This window comes from Colletotrichum lupini, chromosome 10 (assembly GCF_023278565.1).
Source record: "Colletotrichum lupini chromosome 10, complete sequence".
Classification (NCBI taxonomy): Eukaryota; Fungi; Ascomycota; class Sordariomycetes; order Glomerellales; family Glomerellaceae; genus Colletotrichum; species Colletotrichum lupini.
The window spans coordinates 2,315,950-2,332,552 of record NC_064673.1 but is presented as its reverse complement, the minus strand read 5'-3'; the positions used below and the strand labels follow the sequence as shown (position 1 = coordinate 2,332,552).

At 53.6% G+C, this 16,603-nt stretch overlaps 6 protein-coding genes across 6 annotated transcripts; 3 read left to right on the top strand and 3 right to left on the bottom strand.

Moving 5' to 3' along the window:
- Positions 1 to 1,061: 1,061 nt before the first annotated feature.
- Positions 1,062 to 1,433, bottom strand: CLUP02_17855 (uncharacterized protein; the record flags this gene model as incomplete). The annotated part of the gene is made up of 1 exon (XM_049296759.1): positions 1,062 to 1,433. The coding sequence occupies one exon, from the start codon at positions 1,431 to 1,433 to the stop codon at positions 1,062 to 1,064; it is 372 nt and encodes a 123-aa protein (XP_049137983.1).
- Positions 1,434 to 3,365: 1,932 nt separating this feature from the next.
- On the bottom strand, positions 3,366 to 5,109 carry CLUP02_17854 (DHHC zinc finger domain-containing protein; the record flags this gene model as incomplete). Its single annotated transcript, XM_049296758.1, has 4 exons — positions 3,366 to 3,992; positions 4,059 to 4,474; positions 4,537 to 4,824; positions 5,016 to 5,109. 4 exons carry the CDS (start codon positions 5,107 to 5,109, stop codon positions 3,366 to 3,368), a joined length of 1,425 nt encoding a protein of 474 aa, XP_049137982.1.
- A 965-nt stretch (positions 5,110 to 6,074) lies between these two features.
- On the top strand, positions 6,075 to 8,549 carry CLUP02_17853 (uncharacterized protein; the record flags this gene model as incomplete). Its single annotated transcript, XM_049296757.1, has 11 exons — positions 6,075 to 6,142; positions 6,191 to 6,342; positions 6,406 to 6,456; positions 6,774 to 6,796; positions 6,882 to 6,926; positions 7,026 to 7,115; positions 7,192 to 7,457; positions 7,542 to 7,580; positions 7,638 to 7,769; positions 7,915 to 7,979; positions 8,050 to 8,549. The coding sequence occupies 11 exons, from the start codon at positions 6,075 to 6,077 to the stop codon at positions 8,547 to 8,549; spliced, it is 1,431 nt and encodes a 476-aa protein (XP_049137981.1).
- Positions 8,550 to 8,893: 344 nt separating this feature from the next.
- CLUP02_17852 (uncharacterized protein) lies at positions 8,894 to 10,787 on the top strand (the record flags this gene model as incomplete). The annotated part of the gene is made up of 4 exons (XM_049296756.1): positions 8,894 to 8,924; positions 9,476 to 9,964; positions 10,071 to 10,563; positions 10,619 to 10,787. 4 exons carry the CDS (start codon positions 8,894 to 8,896, stop codon positions 10,785 to 10,787), a joined length of 1,182 nt encoding a protein of 393 aa, XP_049137980.1.
- A 1,195-nt stretch (positions 10,788 to 11,982) lies between these two features.
- On the bottom strand, positions 11,983 to 13,150 carry CLUP02_17851 (ATP synthase F0; the record flags this gene model as incomplete). The annotated part of the gene is made up of 3 exons (XM_049296755.1): positions 11,983 to 12,688; positions 12,755 to 13,012; positions 13,077 to 13,150. The coding sequence occupies 3 exons, from the start codon at positions 13,148 to 13,150 to the stop codon at positions 11,983 to 11,985; spliced, it is 1,038 nt and encodes a 345-aa protein (XP_049137979.1).
- Positions 13,151 to 15,031: 1,881 nt separating this feature from the next.
- CLUP02_17850 (WD repeat domain-containing protein) lies at positions 15,032 to 16,408 on the top strand (the record flags this gene model as incomplete). The annotated part of the gene is made up of 1 exon (XM_049296754.1): positions 15,032 to 16,408. One exon carries the CDS (start codon positions 15,032 to 15,034, stop codon positions 16,406 to 16,408), a length of 1,377 nt encoding a protein of 458 aa, XP_049137978.1.
- Positions 16,409 to 16,603: the final 195 nt, after the last annotated feature.

Here is a 16,603-nt window from a genome sequence, read left to right as displayed (position 1 = left end):
GTTGGCTCGCAAAGCGATGAGACCGTCGTCACCTGTGCCGGAACATCAGTACATTTCCATCATGGAATGTCGATCAAGATGTGACGTACTTGATCCTGGTTCAAGTACCGGTGTCTATGGCGTTGATTGGTGGTGGCTTGCAACGTCCCGTTACAACGCTCGACTGCAACTCTGAGCTCGCAGCCTGCAAGCTCCAAGTGACTGAATTAGCAAGACGCTAGCGCTGCGTGATCTGTTGTTCTGGTACCTGTGCTGATCAGCAGCTGCAACGTTAGATCGTGACGAGAGTACAAGCCTTTGGGTGAGCACGGGTAGGCCATATCTTTCCACCGCCCTAGCATTCACGCCCCGGGTATGTGAAAAAGACAAACAGATCGCCCAGTTGCGTGCGATTGATCCATCTACTGAGAAGAATGGTTGAGCATTCAAGTGCCCATTGAAGGAATGTTCTGTGAAGAACGCTTCTCAGCTCGGCGCCAACCGGACCCCTTCCCGTTTGTCGAAAGGCGTCTCCGATGTGAAGGTTCCAAGTGACGAGGTCGCATCAAGAAGAAAGGTGGACAATAATGAATGACTGACGATTTGCCGCCTGGTGGCCGGGGGATGTCCGCCGCAGGCCCCGAAGACAGCCGCCAAGAGTCAGCAAATGAAGCCGACTCCAAAAGTGCCGATGCAAAGCCGAGAGAAGAGTGCCAAACAGCTGGATGAGCGAGTTGTGTATCACCCTTGCTGATCCAAGAATGAAATGAGAGAGATGCCTGGCTGTTTTGAATAGAGATCGGCGGGTGGTCAAGTGTGGTGCTTCTGCTGCCTCAAAAGCAAGCTGAAAGATAGAAGATTGCTTGAAGGGTTTGAATATGCGAGGAGTGCCAAGCTCCTGTGACATTGGAAGTGAGATGAATCAGAGGGGCCGTTGTCATGTGATTTGAGGAGCTTCTGCTGCCCCAGACACATGGGGAGAGTGCAAAAGAAGAGAAAGTGTGATCTGTTGGGTTCCTGTCGCCGGAGGAACGGGGAGTGAAAAATGAGATGTGTTGAGCCATATGTCTGCTTCTGCTATCTCAGAAGAAGAATGGGAAGCAAGGAAAAGAGAGAAGTCCAAACAAGATGATTGATGCGTTGGGTGTCGAGCTCAAGTTGCCAAGAGAGCGAAGTGAGGAGAGAACATTTCTGCTGCCCCAGAAATGCCGAGTGAAAGTGTGAAGCACTGGTTTCCTCGCGCCAGAGGAAAGTGAAGTGAAGTTTAAAGTTGTTGAATAAGGCGAGATGCCAAGTTTCTGCTGCCCCAGAAACGTGAGGTGAAGGCAAGAAGGTGCCAAAGAAGTTGAAGGATATGTTTGTGCCAGGCTTCCGATGACCAGGAACATGAAGTGAAGGCCGAACCGGTCCAAATTGCCGAATCGGAGTGAAGTGCCCAGTTTCTGCTGCCCCATAAACGTGAAGAGTAGCCAGGAATGGCCAGAGAAAAAGAAGTGTGAAGCGTTGATTCCTCCCGCCAGAGGAAAGTGAAATGAAATTCAGAGATGTTGAATGAGGTGAGTTGTCGGGTTTCTGCTGCCCCAGAAACGCGAAGTGAAGAAAAGATTTGCCGAAAGAGTTGAAGAAAGGTAATGAGTTGTCAAATTCCTCTGCCAAAGGAAACTGAACTGAGTGAAATGAAGTGATGACCCAGAATGGAGTGTTGCATCAAAGTGGAGTGACGCGTTTCTGCTGCCCCAGAAACGAGATGAGAGAAGAAGGTTGAGTTCACGAGTGCCAAGTCGCGAGCTGAGAGTGCGGGTGAGAAAAAAGGAAACCGAAGTGAAGGGAATGAAGTGATGACCCGAAATGGAGTGCTGCGTCAAAATGGAGTGACGCGTTTCTGCTGCCCCAGAAACGAGATGAAAGAAGAAGGCTGAGTTCGCGAGTGCTAAGTCGCAAGCCGAGAGTGTGGATGAGAGAAGTGTGTCGTATTCCTGCTGCTTCAGGAACACTGTGCCAAGACCAGAGTCAAAGAAGATGAAATAGTTGGCTGAAAGTGAAATGCCGAGTATCTGTGGCCCAAGAATCATGAAGAGAACAGAGAGCCAAGAGCTTGAAGTCAAAAGTGTGAGAACTGCCGAAATAGTTTGCCGAGTTTCTGCTGCCCCAGAAACGAGAATGTTCGGGTAAGAGACGTGATGTGTGAGTGTTACGTCTCAAGATTGTTACGTCTTAAGGATGTTGGAGGGTCAACCAAAGGTCATCGATTGGTAAGAATGGGATGAGGACAAATGGTCGAGTTGCTGCTGCTTGGAAAGCATGTGGAGAGATGGTTCGAGTGCATGGAGAACCAAATTTGACCAGAGATGGATCAAAGTGAGTCGTGGATGAGGAAGAAACCATCCATGTGCCGATCTGAAGCGGAGTCCAGAGATGTTGATGATGGAGAAGCGAAGGTGCTATCCATGTTGATTGACTGATGTGTCAGTCAGCTGATGTGCCGTTGAACTGATGTGTTGTTCAAGCGATGTGTCGCTCAACTGATGTCTCGATCGACTGATGAATCATCCGATGTTCGTGATTGTGTCGGAAATAAGTTGTGTCAAGAGTCTGTGGAGACAGTGTTGAAAGAGAATGTTGTTGAGTGAAGAGTGGTGGTCGAACCTCAAGGCAAGGTGTGGATGATTGCCGAGGTTGGTTACCGAGGTGATGAGCCTCTGTTGATTGCAGTCTCGCAGGTAGCTGTGCAAACTTCCTGTGCCAAAGCCACATTGCAGATGGTATGATAGATGTGCAATGGGTCCGGAGTGATGAGATGAGTGTAGAGTGTTGAGACTGCAAGGAACCCTGGGGTGAACAATGCCTGGCGTGTGTTTGATGGTAGGCAAGAGTTCGAAGTCACAATGTGTGTTTGTTGAAGTTGAGAGTGAGAGTGAGAGTGAGAGTGAGAGTGAGTGTGAATGTGAGTGTGAGTGTGTGACTTGTCGAGAGTTTGAGAGACCCAGGGGTGGCAGGTTGTGTTCCAATGACAGAACAGTGACCCGCCGTCGCGTTGGCTTCGTCGTCTTCGATCGCCCGATCGCAATTCCGACTACTGACAGCCGACACCAGCGTGAAGGTGCGACATTGTCGGCCGTATTTTTTAAAGAGGTTGTCATCCTCCAAGTCCAAACGAAATTTCGAATGGATGGGCGAGGCCTGCCAGGATCATCAGTCCTGAGAAGGCGTAATACATATTGGTGCCTGTTTGCACGGCAGGCTGCATGTATTGTCGAGAGTAGACTGGGCGAGGCGAGTAAATCCGACCTCAAGCCGTCACGGAGGGGCGCGTAACCGACCGCCAACCGTGTGCCAGGGCGCGACGAGGCGAGTAACCGACCTCAAGTCGCTGGCCCCCGGCCAGCCTAATCCTCCGAACTCCAAATGCGTCGGCGCCGCGAAATGTCGTTGCGGAGGGCGGGAGGGAGAGGAGCGAGGCTAATGCCATCCGGTAGACCCCCAACTGGTACAACCAGAGCACGATCTTCCATGAACTGGCCCCACCGAGGTCCGAAAGGGAGATCCCAATCGGGGTGAGCACCGAATTCACGCACCCTGCGAGGGGTACGCCAGAAGAAAGGCCACTCCCAGATGCTGTCGCCTAGCACCGCGCGCAGGTTTCCCATTGCGCCGAGATCCCACGGGTTAAATCCAACCGTCACATGCTCCAAGCCGTTAGGCCCGGCAATCCCCATCGGCCATGCCTGCTGGGGGAGGTTCCGGATATACGCCGTCGTCTCTTTGTGCGTCTGGTTCCGAAGTCCCTGGTTAACCCATTGACCCCGGAATGGCGCCTTCTTCACCCACAGGAATACGAAGGGAAGGGCTCCGGCAGCCACGACAGCAGGGGGCAGCGACCACCTGGTTCCAAAGGACGCCAGAGGCCAGCAGAGAACCCCCAAAGAGTAAAGGTGGAAGACCACAACCCAACCCATAAAGAGCAGGTATGGCTTCTGAGTCTCCAAGGAGACCGGGCACCACAACCACCAACACTAGATCAGATGACCAGAATCATTAGCCGAGCTCTGCCAACACGAGGGAGAAGGAGGATAACTTACATAGTGGTCAAAGAGCGCGATGCACCCCAAGTCCACCCCCTTGTTCGTCGTGCCGTGGTACATCCGGTCCAGTATCGACCCAGGGCCCTCCCCACCTTCCAAGTCGGCGTTACGGGAGCAGCGAAGGCAGAGGTTGGGTCGGAACCCCAGGTCGAACCAGTACCGGGAATCGTCGGCGTCGGCCAGGGTCTGCATAACCACCTTTCGGCGGGTGACAGCTCCTCTCGGGATCCGGTACCCTCGTCGTATAATGCAGTACGAATACCACCAGAGGGACACCAGGCAGCCAGCTGTGTGAAAGAGGACGAAGACGTAAACAACCAAGAGGGCGTAGGCAGTGGCGAGGTCACGAGAGATCGGGACGAAAGCGGCCCAGGCAGGTTGATCTTGGAGGGCAGGGATGAAGAACATGGTCGCTTGAACCGGTTAGTAAAGAAGGGATGATTTGATGGGATGATGGGATGGACATTGGACGAACCCAAAGAATGACAGACCCACCAAGAGGTCGCGGCCATGTCGAAGACCAACAAAACCGGGATCCAGGCAGAGACCCATGCGAACGAGGCGTTGGCGATGGCCAGGGTCACGCCAATCACCCAGGCGGCGGAGGAGGAAACCGTCTCAACAACGGATTCCATGGCTGCGGCGGCGGCGGCGGCGGCAGAGAGCAGATGGCGGCGGCGGAGAGCAGATTGCGGCAGGTTCTGATGAAAGGACAAAGAGTAGACGAAAAAAAAGACGAGAAGGCAGTTCACTTGAGATTCGTCTGTAGTCAAGTCAGCAAAGTTTGATCGAAAACTCGTCCTTTGGGGGTGGTCAACGTACGTTACTCGTGGTCCGAAGAAGAGAAGAAGTTCAGAAGAGGGGAAAGGGGCGAGAAGGGGATTAAGTAGAACGCCCACGAGAGAGTTTTTGCGGGCTTCCTTCCTTCTCTGGCCTGATCATGAGTCCCCGTACCTTCCTCCTTCTCAAGAACCAGCAGGTTCGTCAGGCATGGAGGCACCACAATGACGACAAGGGCTTTGAGAGACAACGAGGGAAGGAACGCCATGTCGAGGAGCGGAAGGCACCCCAAAGAATACTAACTTTCAAGGTAGGAAGGAAGTGCTCCCTGCATGGCAGGAATTGCAGCAGCTATCAACACACTTGAATCGTCATGAGCAACAAATAGCAATCACTGGCGAACCGTGTCTTTTACCCATGTTTCCAGACTCCCTTCACATACCTTGCCCGCCTTGAGGAAAGACGCATTAAGGTCTGAGATGACGGTGATCAAAGTCCATTCATTTTTCGTTCTTTCCACCACCACACAAGCTTCAGCATGCCCGCGTACCGCGTCTCTATTCATGTAATAAGGTACCTTCCTGTCTCTAGCAGGCTCCCAGGGGTCTCGATGACAGGAAAGAACGACTAAGGTGGTTGGACTCGGAAGAGCAAGAGGCGGCAAGATGTATGTGACGAGAGCTTACAAGAACAGAGGAAGACCCGTGGAAGCAGAATACCTAACCTACCTTACTTACCTAGACAAGACGTACGGGATTCTCCCATCTAACCTGACGCAGCAATCTCGCATGGAAGATCCGCAATAACAGCAAATACGATGCGTGACTAGGAATCTGAATGTATCTGTTGGCTTTCCCACCAGACTACCTTGGGCAAGCATCCGAACTGACGGGCATGGAAGGCCGGGGACTGCAGAGGCAAGAAGTCGAAGTTTTGCAACAAGCATCAAGGACAGAAACTTACCATCGCCCGACAGTCATTCCGACGGGATGCCCTTCCTCATGTCAGCGGACTCACACTTTCCTCGAGAATCCGATCTTCACCTCCCTTTCGAAGAGCAGTCACGCAACAATGACGTGGTCGGCTTGATTGAATCGATCAGTCGACGATTTAAAGTGTAAGGAGCTACAATTCTGCGGTCTTTCCCATTGCATGGCGACTGGACGCGAGGTACCCGTCGCCTCACTAAGGTAGGTAGGTAGCTCGAGGAAGGCAGTTACGTTGGTGGTCAAAATGAGCTGCTGTGATTGGCCCGGAGAGTTTGACCCGCTCCTGTCCACGCCGTCCCACCTTCCACCTAGGTAGGTACCTAGGTTGGAATAGGTGGGTCACCAACTGATGGGCGGCAGAGCGCAGTGCTTTCCTGACTCCTACAGCAGTATTACGTTTGAAATTTCCGAAGGGTGCCGGGAAAACCTGAAGTCGGACACAGGCCATCAATCTGTAGGACTTCTGGTCAATGACAGGACCTCATCCGCCTCACTTGCTCGCTTCTGCCCTGGTCAGGTCACTTCTAAGCGTACCTTATGGAGGCAGTCTCCAGGGTCATCTTGCTTATTTTGAGATCAATCAAGAGAGAAGGAAAAGGACGATGAGAACATCTACCTTATCGAAAGTCCGAGCGAGCTCCTTCCACACCTCAAAATGGAAATGGCATAGTTATGGGTTCGTAGTGTTCAAGACGCCACTGAGAAAGGAAAGTGTACAACAAATTAATTGAAATACCCAGGTAATAGTGAAGATAAGGTGCCTGCACCAAATGATAAGCAATTAAATTGGACTTGCCGTTTCTGATGTTTGAGTCCCTTTATCGTGGATTAGGAAAGAGGTGCTGACCGGGCAAACGACCTTTCTGCCTGCAAAAGCCTCTTGTAAGGTAGTTGGGAGAAAATGTCGGCGTGGCGACCTCACACCCACTTCCCCTCTTACCAGACCCCCAATATGCAGTGCTAGATGTATGATTAGATCATCCTAGTTCCGTCTTAGATCGCCTCATTTCCTTGTTGACTGAGTGCTTGTGGGCAGTCATCCGTAGCATAGTTGAGGTATTTCGGCGGCGGCGAGCGGTCTGGCCGTTATGGCAGAGTATGAAACTACTGTCGGAGCTCTTTCCACGTCAATATTAAGGAAGGTAGGTAGGTCGAGGTATCTTCCCTTACCTTACATGGCAGAAGGAGGTGTCAGGGATTGGAATCCACTACGGTGAGCTCTGGTAGACAGAATCAAGTATCGGAACGTCTCGACCCATCTCCTCAGCAGCCAGCAGCCTGGAAGGTAGCCAAGTTACTAAGGTAAGAGCTCTTTGGGATTCTATTCGACACGTAGAAGAAGGTACCTGTTGAACTCCAAGTACCTAGTCAAGCGGTATGAGCTCCAGCTTGCGCGAAAGACACGAGGTCTTGATGTCGAACTGCTCTCTTTCAACGGCCAGCTATACGGTAGTCTAACGGCTTGTCTAAGCGTCCATTTTAGGAGGAAGGGCGTAGAAGGTGCTTCCTCGTCCGCTACGACAATTTCTCTCAGCAGCTCTAGTCTCTTTCGCAGGTTACCAATCACCTACTGCCCAGCGTTTGCCGCCGAGGACTTTTGGTGGCCATCCCACAAGCTTTGGCGAAAGTGACACTAGCAGACGAGAAATCGAAGCTTCGCAAGGTCCAAGCCTATCTGTCGGCAGTAATCTCAAAGTGACAACGTCAGTAGATCGGACATGGCTCACGATTCGTTCAAGACCACCTTCCCGTTTGCTCGTATCTTAACTGAGGTATGGTATTCCAATACTCGTGACTGACAAAGGAGACTTTCCATCTTGAAATTTACGCAGGGTGGAGGCTTCGCGGCATACCATGGCCTTGGGAAACCTTATGTGGCCGGGGCGCCTCTTGGCCAACAGGCCAGCCTTAGGTTGCGTGAGAACCTTGATACCGAACTGTTAGCCTCAATTTGACACTCCATGTATAAGCGTAGTTCTCAAGGTTCGTGGATGTTGACCTTTGAGGTCACGAGTAATTTTCGGTTAAGGTTCTAGGTCTTGAGCGGCAGGACGGATATAGATGGTATGGACAGATACATAAAGAGCACGATACCTCCCAGAAAAGCACGATAGGACGCTCAGACCGAAGGCACTCTTCCATTTACAACGTCTCTGATTCTTAGGAATTAGGCCTCCTCAAGTTTCATTCCTCGTCAGTAAGCATCTGTCATTCACAAGCTTCATCACTCATTGGCTGCTCTTCTATAAACAAAGCATCCATCTTCATCCGGCATCACTTATCAGTCAAGCTTCGCGATCCACACAAGCTTGTTGGCACACTCAGGAGACGCAACGAACATCACAAGAGACTCCACTTCACAACACATCAACCAACCACCAAAATGAAGCCAACGACGACAATCTTCGCCGTCCTCTCCAGCGTCTCCCTTGCAGTTGCAGGAGAACTTGGAGGACCCAAGGACGAAGAAACGCTCTCAAGGGGGCCACTTCCAATTCACCAGCTCCCCGAATGCTGGCAGGGTTGTCTCCAAAGCGAGAATCACCTGTACCCCCCCAACATCAACAAAGTCAGCGTCTACGACTTTTGTATGGACAAGATGTTCCACATGCGCTTCTGGTCCCACCATGCCCTCGCTTCATGCACGTATGGCGCTTGTAGCAAAGCTGAGGCCTGGGTAGCGCAAGACTGGTACTTGGATATCTGCCATATGAACTAGGCTTCAAGTTCAGAAGAAGCCAGTCAAACTACTCATGATATACCATGGAGATGAGCAGTTATGGAGGGAGAGTTCTCCCTAAGATCGAAACACACTCGCGGACTTCAACTCATTCGCAAATACCCCGGCGATGGTACCATGCAACCTGCAGCAGGATGAAAAGGATTTTGGGAATACAGAAGTCGGTGGGGAGCATAAGAGCAGATAAGACTGATGTGAAGTGATGAGAGAAGTAGGGTTGCGTCCTGAGAACGATGCTTCGCGCCGTTTTGGTAGTTACTCACTTACTACAAGTACCTACCTAGTGAAACAAGGTACAAACAATCTCACTATGCCCCACGCAAATGCCTGAGAGTACCACTAAAGCCCGGAGTAGTACAATTTCCAGTGATAGAAGTCGCCTTCGAACTGTTTATTATCATTCAGCTGTGTGAGGCATTTGAATGAGCAAAGATGAGTCGACGTGATTCAAGAGCCGCCATAATTGGCTCTTGTGAATCACGCCGAATGAGAAGACGTGGTTTGCGCTCGCATCGTGATTGGCCGAAGCTCCCAAATCAAGTGTGTCATCCACTGCACACTACTTCCCCCCGGAGCTAATCCAACCCCGGTCGCCATCATCGATCTCCCCCAGTAATGCCATTCCCACTTCATCCTCATTTCAACTACCATTGTCGTACATGTATGATCTACCTACCTTAGACCTCTACGCATTATTAGAATCCTTACCCTCGAGAACAGCCCCTAGACCTGCGATAGACGCCTCACAGCACCAAGCCCCCGTCTTCTCCCCAACCACCTAAACTCTCTGTTATCTGCAGCACCCACCCCGCGATCGCCGCCGTTATCGCCCCCTTATCGGCAGCCCTGAACCCTACCTCCCGTCACCTCTCCTCTGGCTCTTCCTCTCCGCGTTCCGCTCTCAGCATCCATCCATCTACCTTATCCAATTCCCGATCCCACTGCTGCCGCCGAAAGCCATCCCTTCACGCGATCATCACCCCGACCACCCAACATGGCAATCTTCAGCGCCGTCCCTCCCCCTGAGGCCATCGACCACCAGATCCCAAACACCGTCTCCTCGCCGCCACCCCAGTCCCAGACTCCGGTCGCCGCCCACGTCGCAGCCCAGAGCGCGACCGCCGGCTCCGTTGATATCGAGGCCTGGACTGTATCCGCCCTCGAGTCCCTGAGCGTTAGCCCCATTGCCCGCGGCACGGGAACGCCGCTGACTATCGACCTCGATGAGCAGGTCAAGAAGGCCTCTGCTGCTGTCACGATTGCCGCCGAGAAGACAACGACTGTACAACAGACGCCTATCCGTCGACCATTGAGCAGGCGGGATAGTCAGAAAAAAAGAGAGCAGCTTTTGAAGGGGAATGAGGGGAGTCGGGCGCGTCGGCGATGGGAGAATGGTGAGCCTTCCCTTCTCTTGGATACAGGAGGACTTGCAATGATGAACACATCACCCTGGTCTTTCTTTGTCTTCCAATAGCTAACCACGTTGTTCCCGTCTCATAGATCGCCTCATTGGCGTACCAAACGCTCAACCGCCCCTCCCAAGCGACTGGGAAGTCCATCCAACCTACCCGGTCCAAGTCGTCCCCTACCAAGTCGCCCAGTACTGGGATACCGGCCTCCGCCAACGCATCGAAGAGAAGACCGCCAAGCTCCAGGCTCAGCGCAAGAAGCAGCAACGGAAGGACGGGTCCGCGACGGGCTTGTCTGTCGGCGAGGTGCCGCGCGACCTGCGCGATACTGCAAAGCGGACGCCCGCCGTTCGCGGCTGGGTGCGTGTGCTCGAAGAACCCGTGCGGAGTTTCTTGAAGGAGCGGAGCGAGGCGAGCGATGCGGAGGGAGATAGCGAGGACGAGGAGATTGTGTTTGTCGGCAGGAAGGGGATGGCTTCTGCTGGCAAGGGGTGGAAGAAGGCTAGGCGGGAGGTGGGGAGTGAGAAGGTTGATGACGGGATGGTGTTTGACTCGCTGGGGGATGACGAGAGTGCTTCTTTCAAGTATGGCCCTGCTCCCTCTCTCTTTGCGATGTTTATTGACCTTGGTGTTCTACAGGCGATGGTTGACGCATTCCATCTCGGATTACTACGGTCTACAATCCCACTCTGTCACTACAGGCGAGCCTGCCCGCCGGGTGGTGTACGTGACGGTACGGGAGCAAGGCAAGCGGTCGAGTCCGAAGAAGCATACAGTCTTGCCTCGTCCTCTGTGGGAGATGTGCTAAGAATTTTGCTGCCTGTCGCAGCATCGCTCTTGTTGCAAACCGGGCCTTTCCACCGCACTCTAATAGACTGCTTTTGTGAGTAGATGCCTACGAAGCTTGGAGGAAGAAGGGATCTGTTGGTTAGATACGTTTGAGACGCTTATTTCATAGAGCATGCCCACGCATGTGGCATTGGGAGCAGTCAAACTGCGGTGATCTCTGGAGCGAGATCTCGGACGGAGACTCGCCGGGTTTTCAAACCTAGAATGCCAGTTACATAGCTTTGGTCGGCGAGGGCGACTAACGAGCTGGCGGTATGATGCCGATATTTAAATGTGAGCTGAATCGTAATCGAACATCTTTCGACGGACAATGTACCCTCGTCGGAGAATACCGTAGCCAAATGGAGTATTCGGTACGAATATTGCCCAAGGCAGTGAGGTCTAAACCTGCACGAGGTGATCTCCAATGTGCGAGGGACTACAACACGAAAAGGCCATTCAAACGGTCCAGCTTCATAGGCCTCCATCCGGCTGCAGAGTATTCAGTCGCGAATATGACAAGGCCAGGGATGTCAAATACAGAGCGGTGGCAAATGCTGGAATTGAGGATGGAGGATAACGCCGTGGCCTTGGCTTCAAACACGATGTTCATGTGCTTACTCTACTCCATCGGAGCCAGCTTGGCTTGTTTTGTATCATTGGTAGCCCACTGGGCCACTATACATACATTGCGATATCCAACCCAACTTTAGTCTGCGGGAGCTAGCTTCCATGTCGATGAATATTCGACGATCACGGGAACGCCGAGGAACCCCGCGGTGCAACATGCACGAGAGACAAGATGGGTAGAACAGCTTGCAGGATTAAGGTTCGGTCGTATTGCTCGCTTTCGTTTTGGTCGTTTTCGCGATCACTTTTTCGTGTTTTGGCGGTTATTCCACGGCGGATGTGTCGTTCTGCTTCTGCTCCACGTGCTCGGTACCTACCTTAGTGGGCGAGTATCTCGAGGTCAAAGGTAAGTATAGCATCACCGTCAAAAAACACGCCGATGATTAGGTCACTGTGGAAAGGTTTCGCGAATGGGATGTATTTCAGCCTAGAAAAGGGGAAAAGAAGAATAGTATTTGCAAGGTCTCCCCGTTATTAAAATAAGTACTGCTACATTCTACGTTGCCAGGCTAAAACAAATTTAAGAGCGCTCTAATTGGGAGCACTCAATCGTCCGTGGCATTGTAATTCTTGTGCGGGTCACCAATGCCGCCTGGACGCAGCAGAGGTCTCGTCTCTCGCTCAACCTGCCGCTCCTCTCTGTCTTGTAACCGCTCCAGCTCCTCCTCTGTGTCGGCGTACCGTTCGGGATGGGCCGTGTAAGGGCCAGGAAGGCCCTGCTCCCAACCTTCCGAGTATGTTCTGGTCGGGTTAGGGCGTCTTGGCTCGTCGACGAGGGTTGGAGATTGCGGCTCTCCGTGGTGCTCCTGAAATTCGTAGTAAATGGCCATGGCGAGAAGAACGCCCTGTATTGAGGCAGTTAGGACGAAAACGCCCCACGTGCTCCATCCTTCCCAGCCAAGGCGGGCAAATAGGCTTCCGGCGAAGAGGAAGCCGCCGGGGGTCTGGATGCACATCATGGGGATGCTCAAGCTGCCGACGTGCTTGATGTGGTAGGTTGTCCAGATTTGCGGAATGTACTGGACCGCGGCAAGAGCGGCGGCCATGACGCCGAGGAAATTTGCCCACAAGTCGAGGTGGTCTCTGAGCGCGGTGGTGAAGACCACAGTCAGGATGATGACGAGCAGGCCGTGGATCAAGCTCACGGAGCCGACCATTATAGCAGTGTGCCACGAGGGTGGCTTATCGACCAGCTCCTCATCGGGAACAGTCGCATTGTCGTACCGGAAGAAGATGAGGAACAGGACAAGGCTGCCAGAGGCACGAGTTAGTGCGTGTATGTGCCATTGGCGAACAAACATGGGAGGGGAAACTCACATCAGCGCGAAGGAGATCCATTGCATGCCCAGCTGGGCAATTCCGAGTAAGCCAGCAGCACATTCGAAAGTACCCAATTCGCTACAGCAGGCAATGTCGCGTCTCGAGGGCGGGACGGTCAGAATGTTGGCGAAGCCGGCAGTGGCGGACGTGACTCCCAGCAAGACGAACCATGGCGAGATGCCTTCCGAGGTGCCTCTGGCGATAATTCGGTAGTGCTGCGGCAGGTAGGAGACGATGAGACCGATGAGGATGATACTGTGTGGAACAAATTAGCTGTTGCTTGGCATAATACAGAAACCCTTCGTAGAGCTGGACTCACATGGAAATCGTCAGATTGAGGAAGCCAGGAGCGCGAAGCTCGGCGCAGCGGTCGTCAAAGATTGTCACAACCATACTTGGTAGCAGGACCGTCCGGAGTATGGCAATGTGCAGGCGTTGGTCTCGGAAGTGGGTTGCAATGAACAGCCTCGGCTGTTTTGGTGGGCAGTGACACCAGCTCTTTCTCGAGTATAACCACAGGCGGGTTGTCCGTCGCGTCGCAGAGGAAGGATGACGGGGTCCCGGAAACCCAAAGCAGAGCGGCAAGATGGAAGAGGAAGTAGCAGCTAGGCGAGCATTGCGTAATCGTCGGAAGGTCAGGAATAAGTAGTCGCGGGACTTTGGATTCGCCTTGGCTTCGCTCCTGTCGGTGGTTCGGTGATTTGGGTGGGGATGCAGTCGTCGAGAGACGGAGAAGAGAGAGAGACGGGACGATGGAGTCGGCAACAGCGAAGATGGGCGCGAGAGAGTCCGGCCCACGGCGACTTGGCTGCAAGTTGCGGTGGTAGTGGATGGAGGACAGGAGATGGCCTGCCTGGCTCAGATTGATGTGTAGGTAATACGCAGGAAACTGCAGAGATGATGAGTCGACCAGCCACGGGTCGAGAGAATGTCTCCAAGGTCTCACCTGCTGAGATCCACAGTACCTGGGCACCAAAGGCAAGGCAGAAGGACACTTGAGTGTTGAAGGTCAATCGAGCTGTCGAGTCCGTCTACTGGTTGTGGTGCTTTGGAGGAATTAAGTCCGGCACCAGCGGGGTTGGAGATTGGGTGTCAGAGTGGAAGGAAAGCCATACGGGTGACCTAGGTACCTTAGGTACGGTTTGAGGTGAGGACGGGAGAGGCATGGAGCACGGGGAAACAATGGACGGCGCAGTGCAACCTGCGAAATTCGTGTCACAGGCTCGCAGCGGGCAGGCCAGAGCAATGGAGTAGGTACCTTCCGCTGGTAGGGTCACCGGAGTGTCAGCGCGGTGCGGCGTTGCAGGCGGCAAGTCCCTCCCCAATCAGCGCTAGGACCAGGAACATGCATCGCTAGCTCCCCCCATGACGTCGCTGTCTTAGTGACCTCCACTCCTTTCGCAGTGCACCTGCCCGCAGTAGTGTCGTGTCCGTATCTACCTTACGTACCTGAATCTGCCCTGGCTGAAACGCAGGAGCGCTCCATTGCTTACCTAACACCATAGAAGGAAGGCACTCACGAGTCGCGGTATCTTTGGGGCTTTACAACAAAAAACCTCCCAAGAACCCGTGCCGTAAGTTGTAACTGCCTAGGTTAGTATGTGAGGCGCCTCACCTCACCTTGCCTTACTTTGGTGCTTGAGGAAGGAAGCCGCTTGAGGTCTGGGGCTCTACTGCCGATCAACGTGCCTGCCCTCCCCAACTTGCCCGGTAAGATACCTAGCTAGGTACTGCCTTCCTCGCCAACAGCGGAAACGGACCACATGATGACCCGACCTTCACCTGCACACCCACTTGGTCGGTGAAGAAGGTGGTGAGCCAGTTTAGGCTAGTGGTGAAGGCAACAATCAGGGCCTCTCACCGAAGCTGTCTCCACTCTTGCCAGGGTCACAACTGAAAATGCAGTAATGCAGACACAGCGCTGCAATCTTCCTCTTGCCAATTGCTCGACTCGGACTTGACCTCAAATTCAAGGCGAAGACGATGCATCAATCACATCACCACTGACACTTGCACACCGCGCCAACACGATTCGGGGAGCATCCCATCCATCCCTCCACATGCCCTTGACTCCTTCTCAATGGCAAATACCTGCACATTCTACCCCCGTTTAGCTTCCTGGACGATATCACTGCGATCTTCACGCCTGCAGAATCTTGATTCTTCAACGCCCTGCGCGATCCAGCCTCACTTTCCATCGCCAATCACACCCACCACTGAGTAATGCTAGTGTATCTTCAATATCGCCCACCTGCCCTCCAACCCTAATCAACGATGCATCCCGCGGCGGAAAACAAGGATGCAGACCCCATGCAGCAACACTACGACCCAGCAAACTCGGCCAAGGACCCCTCCGATCTTTCCGCCCCCTCCATGGACCTCGTAGCTTCCTCCGAGATAGCCGCTAGAGATTCTGATCCACCGGGAAAGCACAAGAGCTTCTTTCGCGGAGTCCAATGGACTCCTGACGGCACAACACTCATCGCTTCAACGTCCGACAACCGGCTGTCGGCCTACGTACTGCCGGCAGATCTCCTCGACCCCAACGGCCGGCCCCGGACGTTGACGCCGCAGGGGCAACTGCGTCTACCGGAACCCTTCTACTCGGCAGCTGTCTCACCCTACTTCTCCTTGGCCGACCCGCAAACCCAGCTTGCACTTCTCGGCTGCAAAGACCACCCTATCCAGCTCTACCACGTCTTTGCAGACTCTCAGTCTTCGCCTCCGCTATGCTCCTACAAGCTTATCCGACGGGAGACAGAAGAGTACATCTGCCCTGAGTCCCTCTTGTGGTCCTGGCCTGGGACCCATTTCCTAGCCGGCTCGACAAATCGCCTCGACCACTTTGACGTATCACGGACTGGCTCTGATGGTCCCATCTTGACCATCCCTACCATCCCTTCTAAGCGGCATCTCCTCAAAGGTGGCGGCGTTGGCATGAAGGGAATGGTCTCTGCGCTGTCAAGCCAACACCCGGACGAGTCTGGCGCTTGTATCGTCGCCGCCGGCACCTGGTCCCGTTGGATGGGTCTCTACGACGTGACTCGGACAAACAAGGCCGTTGCGAACTGGAGCATCCAAGGCGTTGACAGGTCTCACTTCGGGCGAGACATCGGGGGAAACGGCATTGTTCAAACCATATGGAGCCCATGTGGACGCTATCTAGCCATCAATGAGCGACAGGCAAACGGCATTCTCGTCTACGATGTGCGTGGGACAGGCCAGCCTCTGAGCGTCCTAGTGGGCCGAACCACCAACAGCCAACAAAGGCTGGCCTGCGACGTCTTCCCTGGTACTGGTGGATCGTCCGGTGGTTTCGAGCTATGGGCGGGAACAGAGACTGGCCAAGTCCTCGTCTATGAAGCCGTTGGCTGCACAGAGGGCGTTCATGACAAGTCATGGGACTGGGCTGCCCATCAATCACCCGTCGGGAGCTCAGGGGTCCACCCCACAGGATCGGTAATCGCCACTTGCTCTGGCGGATGGTCCAGCCATGGGGATGAGGAATTGGACAATGGCCTGGGTGTCGCGGGTAACGACGGCCAGCCCCGCCTGGCATCGACATGCATCAGCTCCGAATCATCACTCAAAGTCTGGACCTTGGCTCAAGGTCCAATGGAACATCCAGCCGATGGCTTCGAGGCATCGTGAGCAACCTGATTTCGAATGCTCTTTGGTCTGTAACAGGCGAGACGCCTCGTTGGCACGCCTGGTATCATCGATGCCCTAACGGCATTTCGAATCCCGAGATCCTCTGATGACTCCGCAGACCAAGGGCATCATCCTACTGCAGGGTTTGGAACGATACATGCAAGTCAGTCGCCCTAGACATATCACCAGAAGGAT